Raw genomic sequence first — 13,452 nt, 5'->3', positions numbered from 1 at the left:
GAGCCAGGAGACCTAGTGGTTGAGTAACTGTGGAGCCGGGCGGTCCGAGTGATCAAGAGACTATAGAGTCGGGAGGTTATAAAGTTAGGAGGCCCGAGTGAGTAGAAGATTGTAAAATTAAGAGGCCCAAGTTATTAGGAGACCGTGGAGCCAGGAGATCTTAGTTAATATCCCACGTATTTATCCAGTTGATTAAAAAACTGATAAATTTATTATAAGAAAATAATTGATCAATTTTCGACCAATACATATTCTATAAAAAAAAACAAAACAAAAACAAAAATAAAACCAAAACCAAAAGAGTTCCGCACACCTCCTAACTTTACGGTCTCCCCGCTCCAACTCTCGCTAATGTCAAATTTGAAATGTTTGTTTTTATTAAAATAATTTTACAAATTCCACTCACAAAAAGGAAAAAAATTCAAAATTGATGAAAAATTGTTTACAAAGAGGGAGTAATGATGTTGAGGAGCGAGACTCTGATGTTCACCAAGCTCCGGTGAACCCTATTGCTTCCCTCCTCCGTTCCCTCCGCCGCTATCTCCTCCACCTTAGCCCTCGCCGCCTCCTCTGGTGTCGCCCTTTTCTTCATCAGCACCCAAATCCCCCTCCGCGAATTCTTCGCAATCGAGGCGGCAGCCGTCGCGGCTGCCCCCGCTACTCTCAGGAAAACCGCCGCCATCCTGGTCGCCGTCACTGCCAATGCCTCCGCCACGGCGGCAGCGATATCGGCGTCCGCCCACTGATCCGGCCCGGTGGGAGCGCATCTGGTTAGATCCTTGATAGCCAGGGCTAGCCCCGCGATCTCCTTCTCCTCCCGCCGGTGCGATCGGGCGGCGGACGCTAGCCACGCGGGGTCTCTCCTCCGGGTCGCGGCGCTCGCGTCCGCGCCGTGCTGCGCAAGCGCCAGGACGGCGGAGCGGAAGGAGCTCTGCGCGTCGGCGAGGCGGAGGAACCCGTCGAGGAGGCGATCGGTCAAGGCCGCGCAGCGGCGGAGGGGGTCCTGCGTCTGCGGAAGCCGGAGGAGACCATCGAGGGCAGCGAGGAGGCGATCGATCCGCTCGAGATCTGATGCCGCGGAAAAGGAGGAATAGCAGCCGAGGCCCGCGGAGGTGCGAAGCGATAGGATCTCCTCGTGGAGGAGGGAGAGGGCCGGGTGGGAGTGGCAGGGGAAACTGGCGGAGCGCGTATGGCGGGCGTCTCGGCGGCGGCTGGCGCTAGCGCTCAGCCCTGGCAAGGAGATGGAGCGGCGGAATCCGACGACCATGACGTCAGTTGCGAACCCTAAGAATAATCGCGGTAACCTTACTCTCCTGCCTTCACCCTTCTTTTTCTCTCTATTCAATTTGCTTCCTCCATCCGTAATGGATTAGAAAGGAAGGTGGGCGGTATTGTATTTATATCGACCGGGGATGAGCTGGGTGGAAGTAAAGAAGGCCACTACAGGACACTCCGTTTTAGGCGGAGAGGGAACACGAATCACAAGCTTGAGATCGGAATCTTTAATTTTTTTAAAAAAACTAAAAAATAACGTTAAATCTATTATATTATTTGGAAATTTAATTAAAGTGGAATTTTATTTTGCTGCAACGACGATATCAATACCAATCGGAATTAGCAGTTAGCTCTAATAAGTTAACACGTAGCTTATCTGTTCCTAGTTCATTGCACCTTGTTGCTGGTTGTTGCAGTGTCCATCAATATTGTGGGTCTTCTCTACCTGTTCTTGAGCCTCGATACTTTGAATGTGCAGGCATTGTGAAATCATGGTTGAGGTGAAAGATGATGGGGATCGAAATCAGTCCTGCCACCTCTTCCTCCGACTTGTCAAATGAAGCAAACGTGTGCATGATTGATCCAGGTAATTAATCTCTGTTTTATTATGATTTTGGAGATTCTTGTTGTCCCTTCTGCGGCTGCCATTGATTGACTAAAAAACCACGCATGCCAGATTAGAGATGAAAACTTGATTAATGAATGGCATTAGACTTCATGATTAGGAGTTAAACAACTGGACAAGTTTGGTGGAAGGCCAAGCGTACGTGCAAGTGATGGATATGGGAAATGATATGTATAGAGGTGATAGAGAGATGAGCCTGCCCGACGATGAATCTAGATCTCAATCTTAAAAAAAAAATTTAGAGATATCGATACGTGTAGCGCAACTGCAGAACTACATGTTTAATTAAAAGGGCAGGTTATCTGATCAAAAACTGTGTAACAGATTGCTCCTCTGTGAATTTTCAATGTTAGATTTCTTGTGTGAGGTTTCTAAGTTGGAGACCTGATGCTCCGTTGTCTGAAACACAGTACTCCAATGTTTATGTTCCATTGTCTGAAACACAGTACTCCAATGCAAATACTAATGAGATGCCTGCATATCACATAATCATAGACCTTTAAATCAACATTTATGCTCTGTTTAATTGGGCGGGCGGGCGGGCGGGAAAAGGAAAGGAATCAACTAAGAAAAAGATCCACGGAGGGGAGGAAAAGAAAAAACAAGGGAAAGGAAAGGAGGGAAAAGGATCTCTGCAGAAAAAAAATAGTAGGAAAGATGGAAAGTGAAAAAAAAAATGACAAAGTCACCGTTCACAGTTGCAACGGGAATCAAACTCCAGAGCCAAGCTTTCAAAGTTCAGTCCTCTCACGAAATTGATCCCCGGTCGACGGAAGAGACCATCTCCGTGATGCCAGTCGCCAGAGCAAGTGTCGCGGCCAAGGGGAAGGGTGTGGTGAGCAAGGAAAAGCTTGAGGTCGGGAGGGAGAAAATTGTTTTGAATCAAAACAATGTAAACTGAGGTGTGATTTGGATCTTCGATACATCAAATCAACACCTCTGAAGTATGCTTTTAGTACGTTCTATGCATCTCTTCGTTGAAATTCATAATATTCTATATATCTTTGCATATAGAAAACATAATGCTTATAAGCGAGTTCAGTCCAGTTTTAAATATTTTCAACGGTAAAGTACCGGACCACGTATTTAAAATTTTAAAATATCTAAATCTCATCTTCGAGTTTCAAAATTATCGATTCACGTATCTTATACTTATTTTATCCCTTCCGAACTGATATAATGTAGCAATCAATTATTTTGTTTAAATGATTATGATTTGTATTCAAAAAAATTATTACTCTTAGTATAATATGTCAAATTGATATTTGAGGACATTGATATAATTAGAAAACTAGATAAATATATAAGCTATGTTTGATAGGATGTAATCTACCTTGTAATATAATCAGGATTACATTACAAGGCTGATTATTTTGTTTGGTTTAATTTTAAACTTGTAATGTAATGTAATTTGGATTACAAAAGGTAGTGAAATTTTGTAATCCGGATTACAAAACAAATACTATATAATCAGATTACATTACAAAGTCACTGTTTAATCAAAATTTAAATGCCGAATATACCCCTAGTCCACCATGGTTGTCGCCCACTGTTGTTGACGGCCGCCGCCCACCACCGTCGACCCCACCGTCGCCGTCGTCGTCGTCGGCCTCCGCAGCCGGTGGTCGTCGTCGTCGTCGGTTGCCGGCAGTTGCCAATGGCGGCGGACGACGAAGGTGCCAACAACGGTGGCCGCTGGTTGCCGCAAGCTCCGACAGAGGTACGGCGGCCGTCGGTAGAAGTCGTAGGATATTTTTGTCATTTTATAATAATACGAATTATATTCCTTATAAAAAATAATGGACACCAAACAAAACAATGACTTGTAATCAAAGATTACATACATTACATTACCAAACGTAGTAATGTAATCAAAATTATATTACATTACATTATACAAATTTGATTATATTACGAGCAAGATTACATTACACCCAACTAAACGTAACCATAGTATATTATTTTATGTCATTCCAAGCTTTCTAAGTATATCAACGATTTTGGTCGAAACCAGCTAATAAACATAGAGAACTCAGAATGATATAGAGTCAGGTTTTATGTGTTTATCTAGTTCTCCTGATTATGTACATGCTCTCAAACATCAATTTAACATAATATATTAAGAGTAGTAATTTTTTAAACCAAAATCGATCATTAAATTACAGTTCATAGTCACAGAATTTGCCGAATCGATTGCTAGACTATAGCACATGATTAAAAAGTCCAATTATGTTAAAAAAATCACCGCTCTCAATTGTATGTCAAATTGATATTTGAAGGCATGAATACGAAAACTAGATAAATACGTAAGACATAGTTCAATATCATTCAGAGTTTTCTAGGTCAATCAATTTAACATGAATTAAAATTTTCAGACATATTCGTATTCAAAAAATTACTACTCTCAATATAGTTCGTCAAATTTCTATTTGAGGATATGAATATAATTAAAAGAATTAGACAGACATATATGATCTGATTTCACGTCATTCCGACCTTTTTAGGTCCATCAGTCATTTTTGACTGAAACTAGTTGATGACATAGAAAACTCAGAATGATACGAAATCAGGTTGTATGTGTTCATTTAGTTCTCATGATTACATTAATGTCCTCAAATATCAATTTGATATATTTATTAAGAACAGTAATTTTTTAAAATATAAATTCATCATTAAAAAAAAATTAATCGATTGTTTCTATAGCAATCGATTATTTTATTGTGTTGATGAATAGTCTCCCAAATCAATTGTTATAGTATAGCAATTAATTTGGAATAAAAAAGAGGGGTAAATAGATATGGATACGCGAGTTTTTTAAAACTTAAATACTTAATTTGGGTATTTCGAAATTTTAAATAGATGGTTCGATAGTTTATGTATTTTTCAATGTAACTCAGGTCAGGTTCTCTGTTCTTTCTGGATTGTTAGCATTATGTAGATGATATAGTTCAAGTCATTTTTAATTTTGTTAGCTAGGATTTTCTTTAGTTCTTTATTTCTTGCACCCTCAACTCTAGTTCATTACACATATCAAATTATAAAATGTATTCGTTTATATCATCTACATCTATTTTATCTTATTTAATCATGTATCTGATCTTTAATTGACTGAACTTAGTAGCCGTCATCAAGTTTAATTAGTTCTTTCTATTTGAGATCGATTACATTCATCTTATCTCTCCATTAAATTATTATAATATTTCTGGAGCTATGGTATCGTGATAAGATATTCAAATTATCATTCAAGCATCCATGATTCAATCTTTAACTATAATATATTTGTAGAAATTTTTTCTTCAAATGAAACGCGTAACGAAAAGATGATAGGTTTCTGGACTGCCCCGATTTATCCTGATGACTAATGAAAAAATTTTATAGGACAAGAATGATCATCCCAAAATTAATCAATAAAACCAACTGAATTTATAATTATTTTTCATTAAACTATCATAACACTTTTAACTCCTCCATTTTTTTATAGATACAAGTTTAATCGACTCAACTATTTTAATGAATCCAATTTGATATTTAATTTTGTAAAAACTTGTTTAGACTCATTTGTTCATGGATAGAGATTGTCAAAAATTCATCAACATTATTTACCGGAATAAAGTTTGTAAATCATATTTACTAATAAAGTTTTTATTAAAATTATAAATAAAATAAGCAAGTTTGTAATACTAAGCTCATCAATTAAATAAGTTTAAAAATAGAAAAAATCAAATAATTATACCAGCTCAAATTGAGAGTACAATAGTTAAATTCAACCAATTTAAATCTGTATTGTAATATTTATAAAATTATAATTATTATAATATAAATATTTTTAAATATGTTAAGTATATATTATAATCGTCATGAAAAATAACTACTATAATCTGAATATTGTTCAACATTTAAATTTGAAATCAGTTCACCGAAAAAACAAAATTGGCCGAAAATACACTAAGGGCAATTATGTAATTTTATAAGACTGATGGAGTGGGCTATTTTTCATTAAAAAAATGGAAAAAAAGATATCCTTTGATTATTGGAATTGAAAGGGACGCCACTTTATTATCGCTGTTGATTTAACTCATTTACAAAGCCGAATATTATTTCTTTCCCATTTGTTTTATTAAAATATAATTTATGAATTGTTATCAACATAATTATATTTTAGTTTTTTTATTACATATTATAAATTGTCATATTTTAATTTATATACACATCCAAGCAGTGTCAATAGCAGAACATGATTTTAACATTGGAGAACTAAAATAAAACCACCATAAATATCTTTAATTACTCATAATTATTTTTTAAAAAAATAAAAAAAACTATTGGAAACCTCTATCACAATTGACTTGTGGCTAAGGAGATAATTTAAATTAATTTATAATTAATAGCACATTTGAATATTCAAAACTACTTAAATTATTGGTAATATAAATTTTAAAAATATTAATACATATTTAATAATCCATATAAGTTTAACACCCGCACAAAATGTATGAGGATTAAATAAATAAGAAAATTAGAGAAAAATGTAAGGTTTCTGCTGCAATTTTAATCAACTACTCGTTATTCATTCTTTAATCCGAAACGAAGAACAAGGTAAAGAACAGGGAAGGCGATGAGCTAATTAAGGTTGTTGATGGTGGACGAACTGAAACTGTTGGTGGTCGAAGTCGATTGGGTGGTCGCGGAGGCGCCGGCGGCACTTCTGCTCTCCGCCGCCGCCGCCGTTCTCCATGGATTCCGGCCACAGCCGGGGCGGACCTCGAGTCACCTCCAGCAGCAAATCCCTCAGCTCCTCTGCTTGCACCACTTCCTCATCATCTCTCCTCTGCAAATGATTCTTATCAAAAAAAAATTTTAAAAAAAAAACAATTTTTCGCCTAAAAATCTTTGAAAGATTCAATTTTGAGCACGAAATGAAAAACCTCGGCTCTGAAGACGCTCAAGATCAAGCTGCCAAATGTGGTAACGGATGCATTGCTGACTTCCATTCCCAGCGAGCTCACCGCCTCCATTAACCTCGCGAAGCCGCCTTGCTTGTGCTCGCACAGCACCTGAAGGAAGAACTCGTTCGCCTCCAGTCGCCTCACCTCCACCTGTGGCTGCTCGAAAAACCGATCGATTTGATGGATTCGTTTCAGTTTTTGTAAAATTTCATCGATTACGTACCTCCATCTGCTGGTCCTTGTCGCCGTTGCTCATGCTTTCGTGATTTCTTTTGATGGCGGCGGCGGACGGTTTGTCGGCGTCTCCGGCGACCATCCTCGAGTTGTTCGTGGAGTCGTCGCGATCCGCTGCCTGGCTCATCCACGCATTTAGATTTGCTGGGATTTCTCCGGTGATCTGCTTGCCGTGGCCTTCTCCGTCATGATTTGTTTCTTCGAGCTCGTCCTCCAGATTCTTCACTTGCCGCTTCAACTCCATCACGTACTCGATGGCGTCTCCCAGAATCGACGCCTTATCCATCTGAATAAAAACACGATTTTTCCTCTAAAAAAAATGTGATTTTGATCACAAAAAAACGCAGGATTAATCGACCTTGGAGATCTTCGGGACCAGCGCGCGCAGAGCGTAGAGCCGGTCGTTGAGCTTCTTCCTCCGCCGGCGCTCGGCGTGGAGGTTCTTCGAATGCTTACCGTGGCGCCGCGTCCCCTGCTCCTCCTCATCGTCGCTGCCCAACTCCGACCCGGACTCGACTCGACCCTCGCCTTCCGCCTTCACAGAGCACTCCTTGCACTGCGTCGCCATCTCCCGACTCACCGACGACTCACCGCCGAGGCTCCCCCGGTGCAAACTGTTCACCAAGGACTCCTGCAGCAGAACACTCCCAGGAGGATTGACGCCGGCAGGGATGAAGCCTTCGTGATGATCTTCCTTCCTGAAAAAGTCGAAATTTTGGGAGTAGAGCGGAGGCTGGTTGTCGACGAGGAGGTCCCAGGCCAAGTTCCGCGCTCCGGCCGCCATCGGAGAAATCCATGGATGACCCTCTTCAGCGGCAACACCAGCGTTCGAGTACTCTCCGGTACCGTCGTCAGCCATGGCCATGGCCATGTCCATGTCCATGACCAGCCGGATCGATCTCTCTTCCCCAAACAAGAAACTATAAATCCAGCCGACTAAGAATCATCAAAATCTCGTGAAAGCAACGGAAACAAAGAGTTAAGGCACACTTTACGTGCTTCGATCGAACAGCTAATCCAGCGCAGGCAATCCAAACCACAAAAAAATACCTTAAATCAAGGGCAGAAAAACAGAGGAAAAAATTATTAAATTAAGAAGAAAGTAAATGGAAAACAGGAAGGACGGAGAAGAGACGATGCAATAAATTTGAAAAGCCTGCAGAAAGTGAGAGAGAGAGTGTGTAATAATTGAAGCAGGAAAGGAATCGTTCAGGGCAAGAGGAGGAGGATATGGTTTTGACTGTACTTGGAATGTAAGCAGAGAGAGTAGTAACAGAAAGGCAAGTGAAAAGCCTCCGGAGAATCATCTGATAGCTATTGATAACTGAATATATTTCGATTTTATTCTACGTATTTTTCTTTTCTTCCGAAGAATTATGGAGAAAGTGAGGGAAACCCAGAGCATGTGTTGTTCTTGTACTGAATGGGAGTTTAGGTCAGTTTGGTTCATAGAGGACTGACCTGATCAACCAAGAACTTTGAACTTCGGTAGGTACGTTTATGAATTTGAAGAGCTGGATTTGTACAGATAAAAACCGTGTGGGTTGAGTGCATCAGCTATTCATCTCATAGTTAAAGAATTTATTACTATTATTTTTTTTTTAGTAATCTTGGTGTCTTGAATTCATGATTTTTCTTTTCATAATTTATCTATTGAGTCCATTTATTATTCTTCCTAATATTTTAGTATTGCACCATATCTGTGGCGACAATTTATGATTTAGGAGCTTTTTTTTAATGAAAAAATCTATTGTCATGGTTATATGTATGGTTCGAGAGGAGAGAGAGGTGGTACTCACATGTGTAACTAAGTTGCTATTCGGGTAGGGTTTGTTATTAGAGAGGTATGGTTTGAATCTTGACATGTGTAAACACTGTTTTGAATTATCTCATATCCTCTGTCTAGGAAGGTTGCTCGACTAAGACTAAATAAGCTCTTTTGATTTATCCCCTTTTAGAATGTGTGAGACTATCTTGGAGGAGTCGTTAAGGTGACGACTTCATCTTTTACCATTGGAGAGTAAAGAGAGGTGGTGAAAAGAAGAGAGGATAAAGAGGCTAAAAGGGATAGCATGGGATGAAAGGGAGCAGCCAAGCATTTAGAGCTGAGTAAAAGACCGGTTAAACGGAATTAACCTATTAAATCTATAGAATTTGGAAGGTTTATTGATATGGTCAAACTATAAGTGCATGGTTGTGTTGTTTAGTAATAATTTGAATTCACATGGATTGGTGGCTAAGTATTACTTCAATAAACAAATACAATTCTTTAGATTAATCGTGTGGTTTGAGTTGTGCAACGAACAAGAGTTCTAGGGATAGAAATCAAAGAATATGGCGAGAAAAGAGAAAGTAGTTAGAAGAGAAGAGAAAGGAGAGTGATCTAAGGGACTCGAGGGGAAAAGCGATTCTAAGGGTTTGATTTTGTTGGTGCAACATCCCTCAGGTCAAGGTTGACCTGGTTAACCAAGCTGAGTCTTGGTTTGGGTTTAGATGTTTGACAATAAGATATTGATCGAAGAAGAGTCAAGTAGGTCAAGGTTGACCGGATACTTGACTGGGAAGTCCTAACTGGCATGTTAGGCAGGTGAAAATCCTGGTGAGTGAAGCCAGGTGAAAGTCCTAGTGAGTGAAGCTAGGCAGAAGGAAATCCTGGTGAGTGAAGCCAGGTGAAAGTCCTAGTGAGTGAAGCTAGGCAGATGGAAAACCCTAGTGAGTGAAGCTAGGTGAAAGTCCTGGTGAGTGAAGCCAGACAAAGGAAATCCAGATGGATCAAGGATGATCGGACATCTGGTGTTGGGAAGTCCGAGTAGGTCAAAGGATTGACTGGATACTTGGCAAGGAAGGAAATCCAGATGGGTCAAGGTTGACCAGACATCTGGTGGAAGTCCAAGTAGGTTAAAGGATTGGCTGGATACTTGGCAAGGAAGGAAATCCAGATGGATCAAGGATGATCGGACATCTGGTGTTGGGAAGTTCAAGTAGGTCAAGGGAGTGACCGGATACTTGGCACGACGAGTAAAAGTCCAAGTGGGTCAAAGGGATTGACCGGACACTTGGTGGGGAGTCCTGGCAGGTCAAGGGAGTGACCAGATGCTAGGCATGATGTACCAACAGGTCAAGGTTGACCGGATGTTGGTTAGGGAGGTTTGGGACTTGGTTTTGGACAAAAATCAAGTGCTGGATTGATCCGTGGATCGATCCAGGCTCTGGATCGATCAGTGGATCGATCCAGATTCTTCCCAGCGAACAAAAAGCTTCTGGATCGATCCGTGGATCGATCCAGAGGTCCTGATCGATCAGCCGATCGATCGGGACGATGCTGCTTCGCGCGATAAGCGCTGGATCGATCCGTGGATCGATCCAGGCGCGTTTCCAGAGCACAGAGGCGCTCTGGATCGATCCGTGGATCGATCCAAAGCCTCCCCGATCGATTCGGAACATTTGAATCGATCGGGATCCGACCGTTGGCGTCGTTTATAACTGCAGGCGTGCGATGGCTGCGAGCAGATCTTAACCGATTCATTCCAGCTCTTCACCAGCTTCTCCACGGCTCTCTACAAGCACGTGATCGCCAGTTCTTGAAGGTTCTTGGAGGCTTTCCAAGTCAAGAGGCGGATCCATTGCAAGAGGAAGAAGTTAGGGTCAGGGTTTTCACTGCATTTCTTGTAAGCTTTTACTTAATCTTTACTACCCTTTCTTCTTCTTGTACTGAGAGTCTTGTAGGGCTTCTCCGCCCTCGGTAGTTACCGAAAAGGAGTGTTTCATAGTGGAGGGTGCGTGCGTGGTGTGGATCCTTGGATTAGTCACCTCCTTTGGAAGTGGATACCAAGTAAAATCCTAGTGTTAGCGTGGTTGTATTTGTTTCTGTATTTTCCGCTGCATATCCTTGAAGAAACAAGCAACGACAAGCGACGAGCACGCGACGAGCTATTCACCCCCCCCCCCCTCTAGCTACTTTTGGTCCTAACAAGTGGTATCAGAGCGAGGCCGCTCTTCACCGGAATCATCGCCGGAAGGGTCAAGCATATCAAGAAAAGCTAGAGGGTGAAGAAGTTGGAGCAAATTCTTCAAGTTCAAGACTTTATCAAGCTCAACTTCAAGATGCAATTCCAAGATGAGCTTGGATTTGACACAAGGGTGGCTCCACCATACACTTCTACGAGTTTCGATTCTTGGAAATCAAGAATCGAAAATTTTCTTATGATGGAGATAGAGCAATGGTTTGCTCTAATGGAAGGCTTCAAGGCTCCAAGAAATTCAAAGGGCAAAGTTTTAAAGAAAAGCAAATGGAGCCCGGAGCAAGTCCAAAGGTGCGAGGCAAATGACAAAGTGACCAAGCTTTTGGTCAATTTATTGCCAAGCACCATCCTTTGCAAAATTGGAGAATTTGAAGATGCAAAGGAATTATGGAGCAAATTGGCCAAGCTTCATGAAGAGATCCCCTCCACTGTACAAGAGCAAGAAGTATCCAGAGAGGGTGACTCTTTGGAGCAAGACCAAGAGGAGGACTCCGAGGTTGAGAGATGCTCAACCTCCGAAGAAGAGGAAATCCAAGAAGCTTCATCCTCAAAGGAATGCAACGAAGGGAACAAGGAGGGAGCATACTCCTTGTTTCATATTCAAGATGATGAAGCCTCCACCTCTAGGATTGAGGGGGAGCAATCCTTGGTGACGCCGGATCAAGAAGAAGGAGAAGTTTCTACATCCGGGTCAAGAGACGAAGAGGAGGAAGAAGATTCTACCTCCACAAGTCAAGAAAAATCAAATGGAGGAGAATCAAGGTCCGATCAAGAGGAAGCTTCTACCTCCGGATCCAAAGGAAAAGATGCCACCCCTACAAGCAAAGGTATAAATATTTCAATTAATAATAAAAGTCATATTATATGCTTTGAGTGTAGGGAACATGGGCACTACAAGAGCAAGTGCCCTAAATTGGCCAAGAAGAAGGGCCAAGTGGCACAAAAAGGTAAGGTGAAGCCCAAGGAGACCATCCCCGGAACAAAGAAGAGCAAGGAGCACATTGTGTGTTTCTCTTGCAATAAAAAGGGGCATTATCGGAGTCAATGCCCTAAGGGGAAGAAGATGGTCAAGGCTCAAGGAGGAGACATTAGTCAAGGGGGAGCCTCCAAGGTAAAGAAGAAGGTAACATTTATTGAGCCTACTCCTTTACATTATGGTAAAAAGCATGATAGTTCTAATTTTTATCATTTTAATGCGATTTACCATAAGAATAGGAAGCATGAGGGCTTTAAGGAAAAGCATGTGGCCCTACATGCCAAAACTACTACACCTAAGGCTAGGAATGTAGGTAAAAGTCTAGGCAAGAACTCTAAGGATTGTAGCTACAAGCCTAGAAACAAAAATGCTCATGAACTTTATGGAAAACCAAAAACTAAGGACTTAGTGATGGAAAATCAAGTCTTGAGGTCAAGACTTGATAAAATTGAAAAGACCCTAAAAAGGATGGAAAATATCCTATTAGGGCAAAATGAGCATAACCTAGGTTTAGGGGTACAAAAGCCATCAAATGGCCATAGAGGTTTGGGATACAAACCAAAGGCTAAGAAGGATGTGCCCTCTTACCATAGAGTTTCATATAGTTATGGAACAAACCCTAGGTCTAGTGGTCAAGCCAAAAATACTAGGGAAGTCATCCCTAAGAGTATTTTTGCAATAAATGTGACTAAGGCTTCTAAGAAGTCTAAGAAAGTCACAAACAAGGTCACAAGGGAGGCTATCCCTAGAGTTGACCTAGAAAGTGTGACCAAGGCCTCCAAGAAGCCAAACAAGGTCACTAGGAAGGTATCTAGGGAAGTTATCCCTAGTGAATACCTAGAGCATCCAAGGAGCACCAATAGGTGTTGGGTTCCTAGGAGCATCTTCTCTACCCCATAGATGGGTTAGAGAGTGTCAACTCCGATTAGAAGGGTAGTTAACCCAACTTTGAGGAAATTGACACTCAAGGAGCATTTTCAAGGTTTTTGTTAACCTTTGAAAATGAAATGGAATCATTATTTACTCCTTGAAAGAGTAAAATGTGCCTAATGGTGGAAAATTGATTTTATCTTAAAAAGGCATAAATTGGGAAAACCTAGAGAAATACCAAGTTGGGATTTTGGTATGTTCTTAGGAAATTTAAGGCAATCCGGGCCTTAATTTAAAAGTGCTACTCTTGTGGAAAAATGAAATATGCCAACATTTGAGGATATGCTTATTTTCAATTGGCATACATTAATCAAGGGAATTAGAAATGCCAATTTAGGCTTTGACATTTTCTTTAAGCACTTTAGGGCAATCTAGGTTTAAGTTTTAGGATTAACTAAGATTAACGATACTTAGATAGGTAATCTAGGTATATCTTATTTATGC

General features: G+C 40.7%; 2 protein-coding genes across 3 annotated transcripts; both read right to left on the bottom strand.

The window, feature by feature from the left end:
• Positions 1–365: 365 nt before the first annotated feature.
• On the bottom strand, positions 366–1,351 carry LOC122034780. The gene has a single exon (XM_042594132.1). The coding sequence runs from the start codon at positions 1,265–1,267 to the stop codon at positions 443–445; it is 825 nt and encodes a 274-aa protein (XP_042450066.1). The 5' UTR covers positions 1,268–1,351; the 3' UTR covers positions 366–442.
• Positions 1,352–6,442: 5,091 nt separating this feature from the next.
• LOC122034709 (transcription factor ABORTED MICROSPORES-like) lies at positions 6,443–8,205 on the bottom strand. Of its 2 annotated transcripts, none has more exons than XM_042594042.1 (4): positions 7,439–8,205; positions 7,070–7,366; positions 6,826–7,002; positions 6,443–6,740 (listed from the first exon to the last, which is right to left on the bottom strand). In XM_042594042.1, exons 1-4 carry the CDS (start codon positions 7,961–7,963, stop codon positions 6,525–6,527), a joined length of 1,215 nt encoding a protein of 404 aa, XP_042449976.1. In that variant the 5' UTR covers positions 7,964–8,205; the 3' UTR covers positions 6,443–6,524. The 2 variants fall into 2 exon arrangements, with proteins under 2 accessions (XP_042449976.1, XP_042449977.1); XM_042594043.1 differs by having other exon boundaries at positions 6,443–6,728.
• Positions 8,206–13,452: the final 5,247 nt, after the last annotated feature.

Source organism: Zingiber officinale, chromosome 11B (genome assembly GCF_018446385.1).
Source record: "Zingiber officinale cultivar Zhangliang chromosome 11B, Zo_v1.1, whole genome shotgun sequence".
NCBI lineage: Eukaryota > Viridiplantae > Streptophyta > Magnoliopsida > Zingiberales > Zingiberaceae > Zingiber > Zingiber officinale.
Note: the sequence above shows the minus strand (reverse complement) of the source record. Positions and strands in the feature narration are given on the sequence as shown.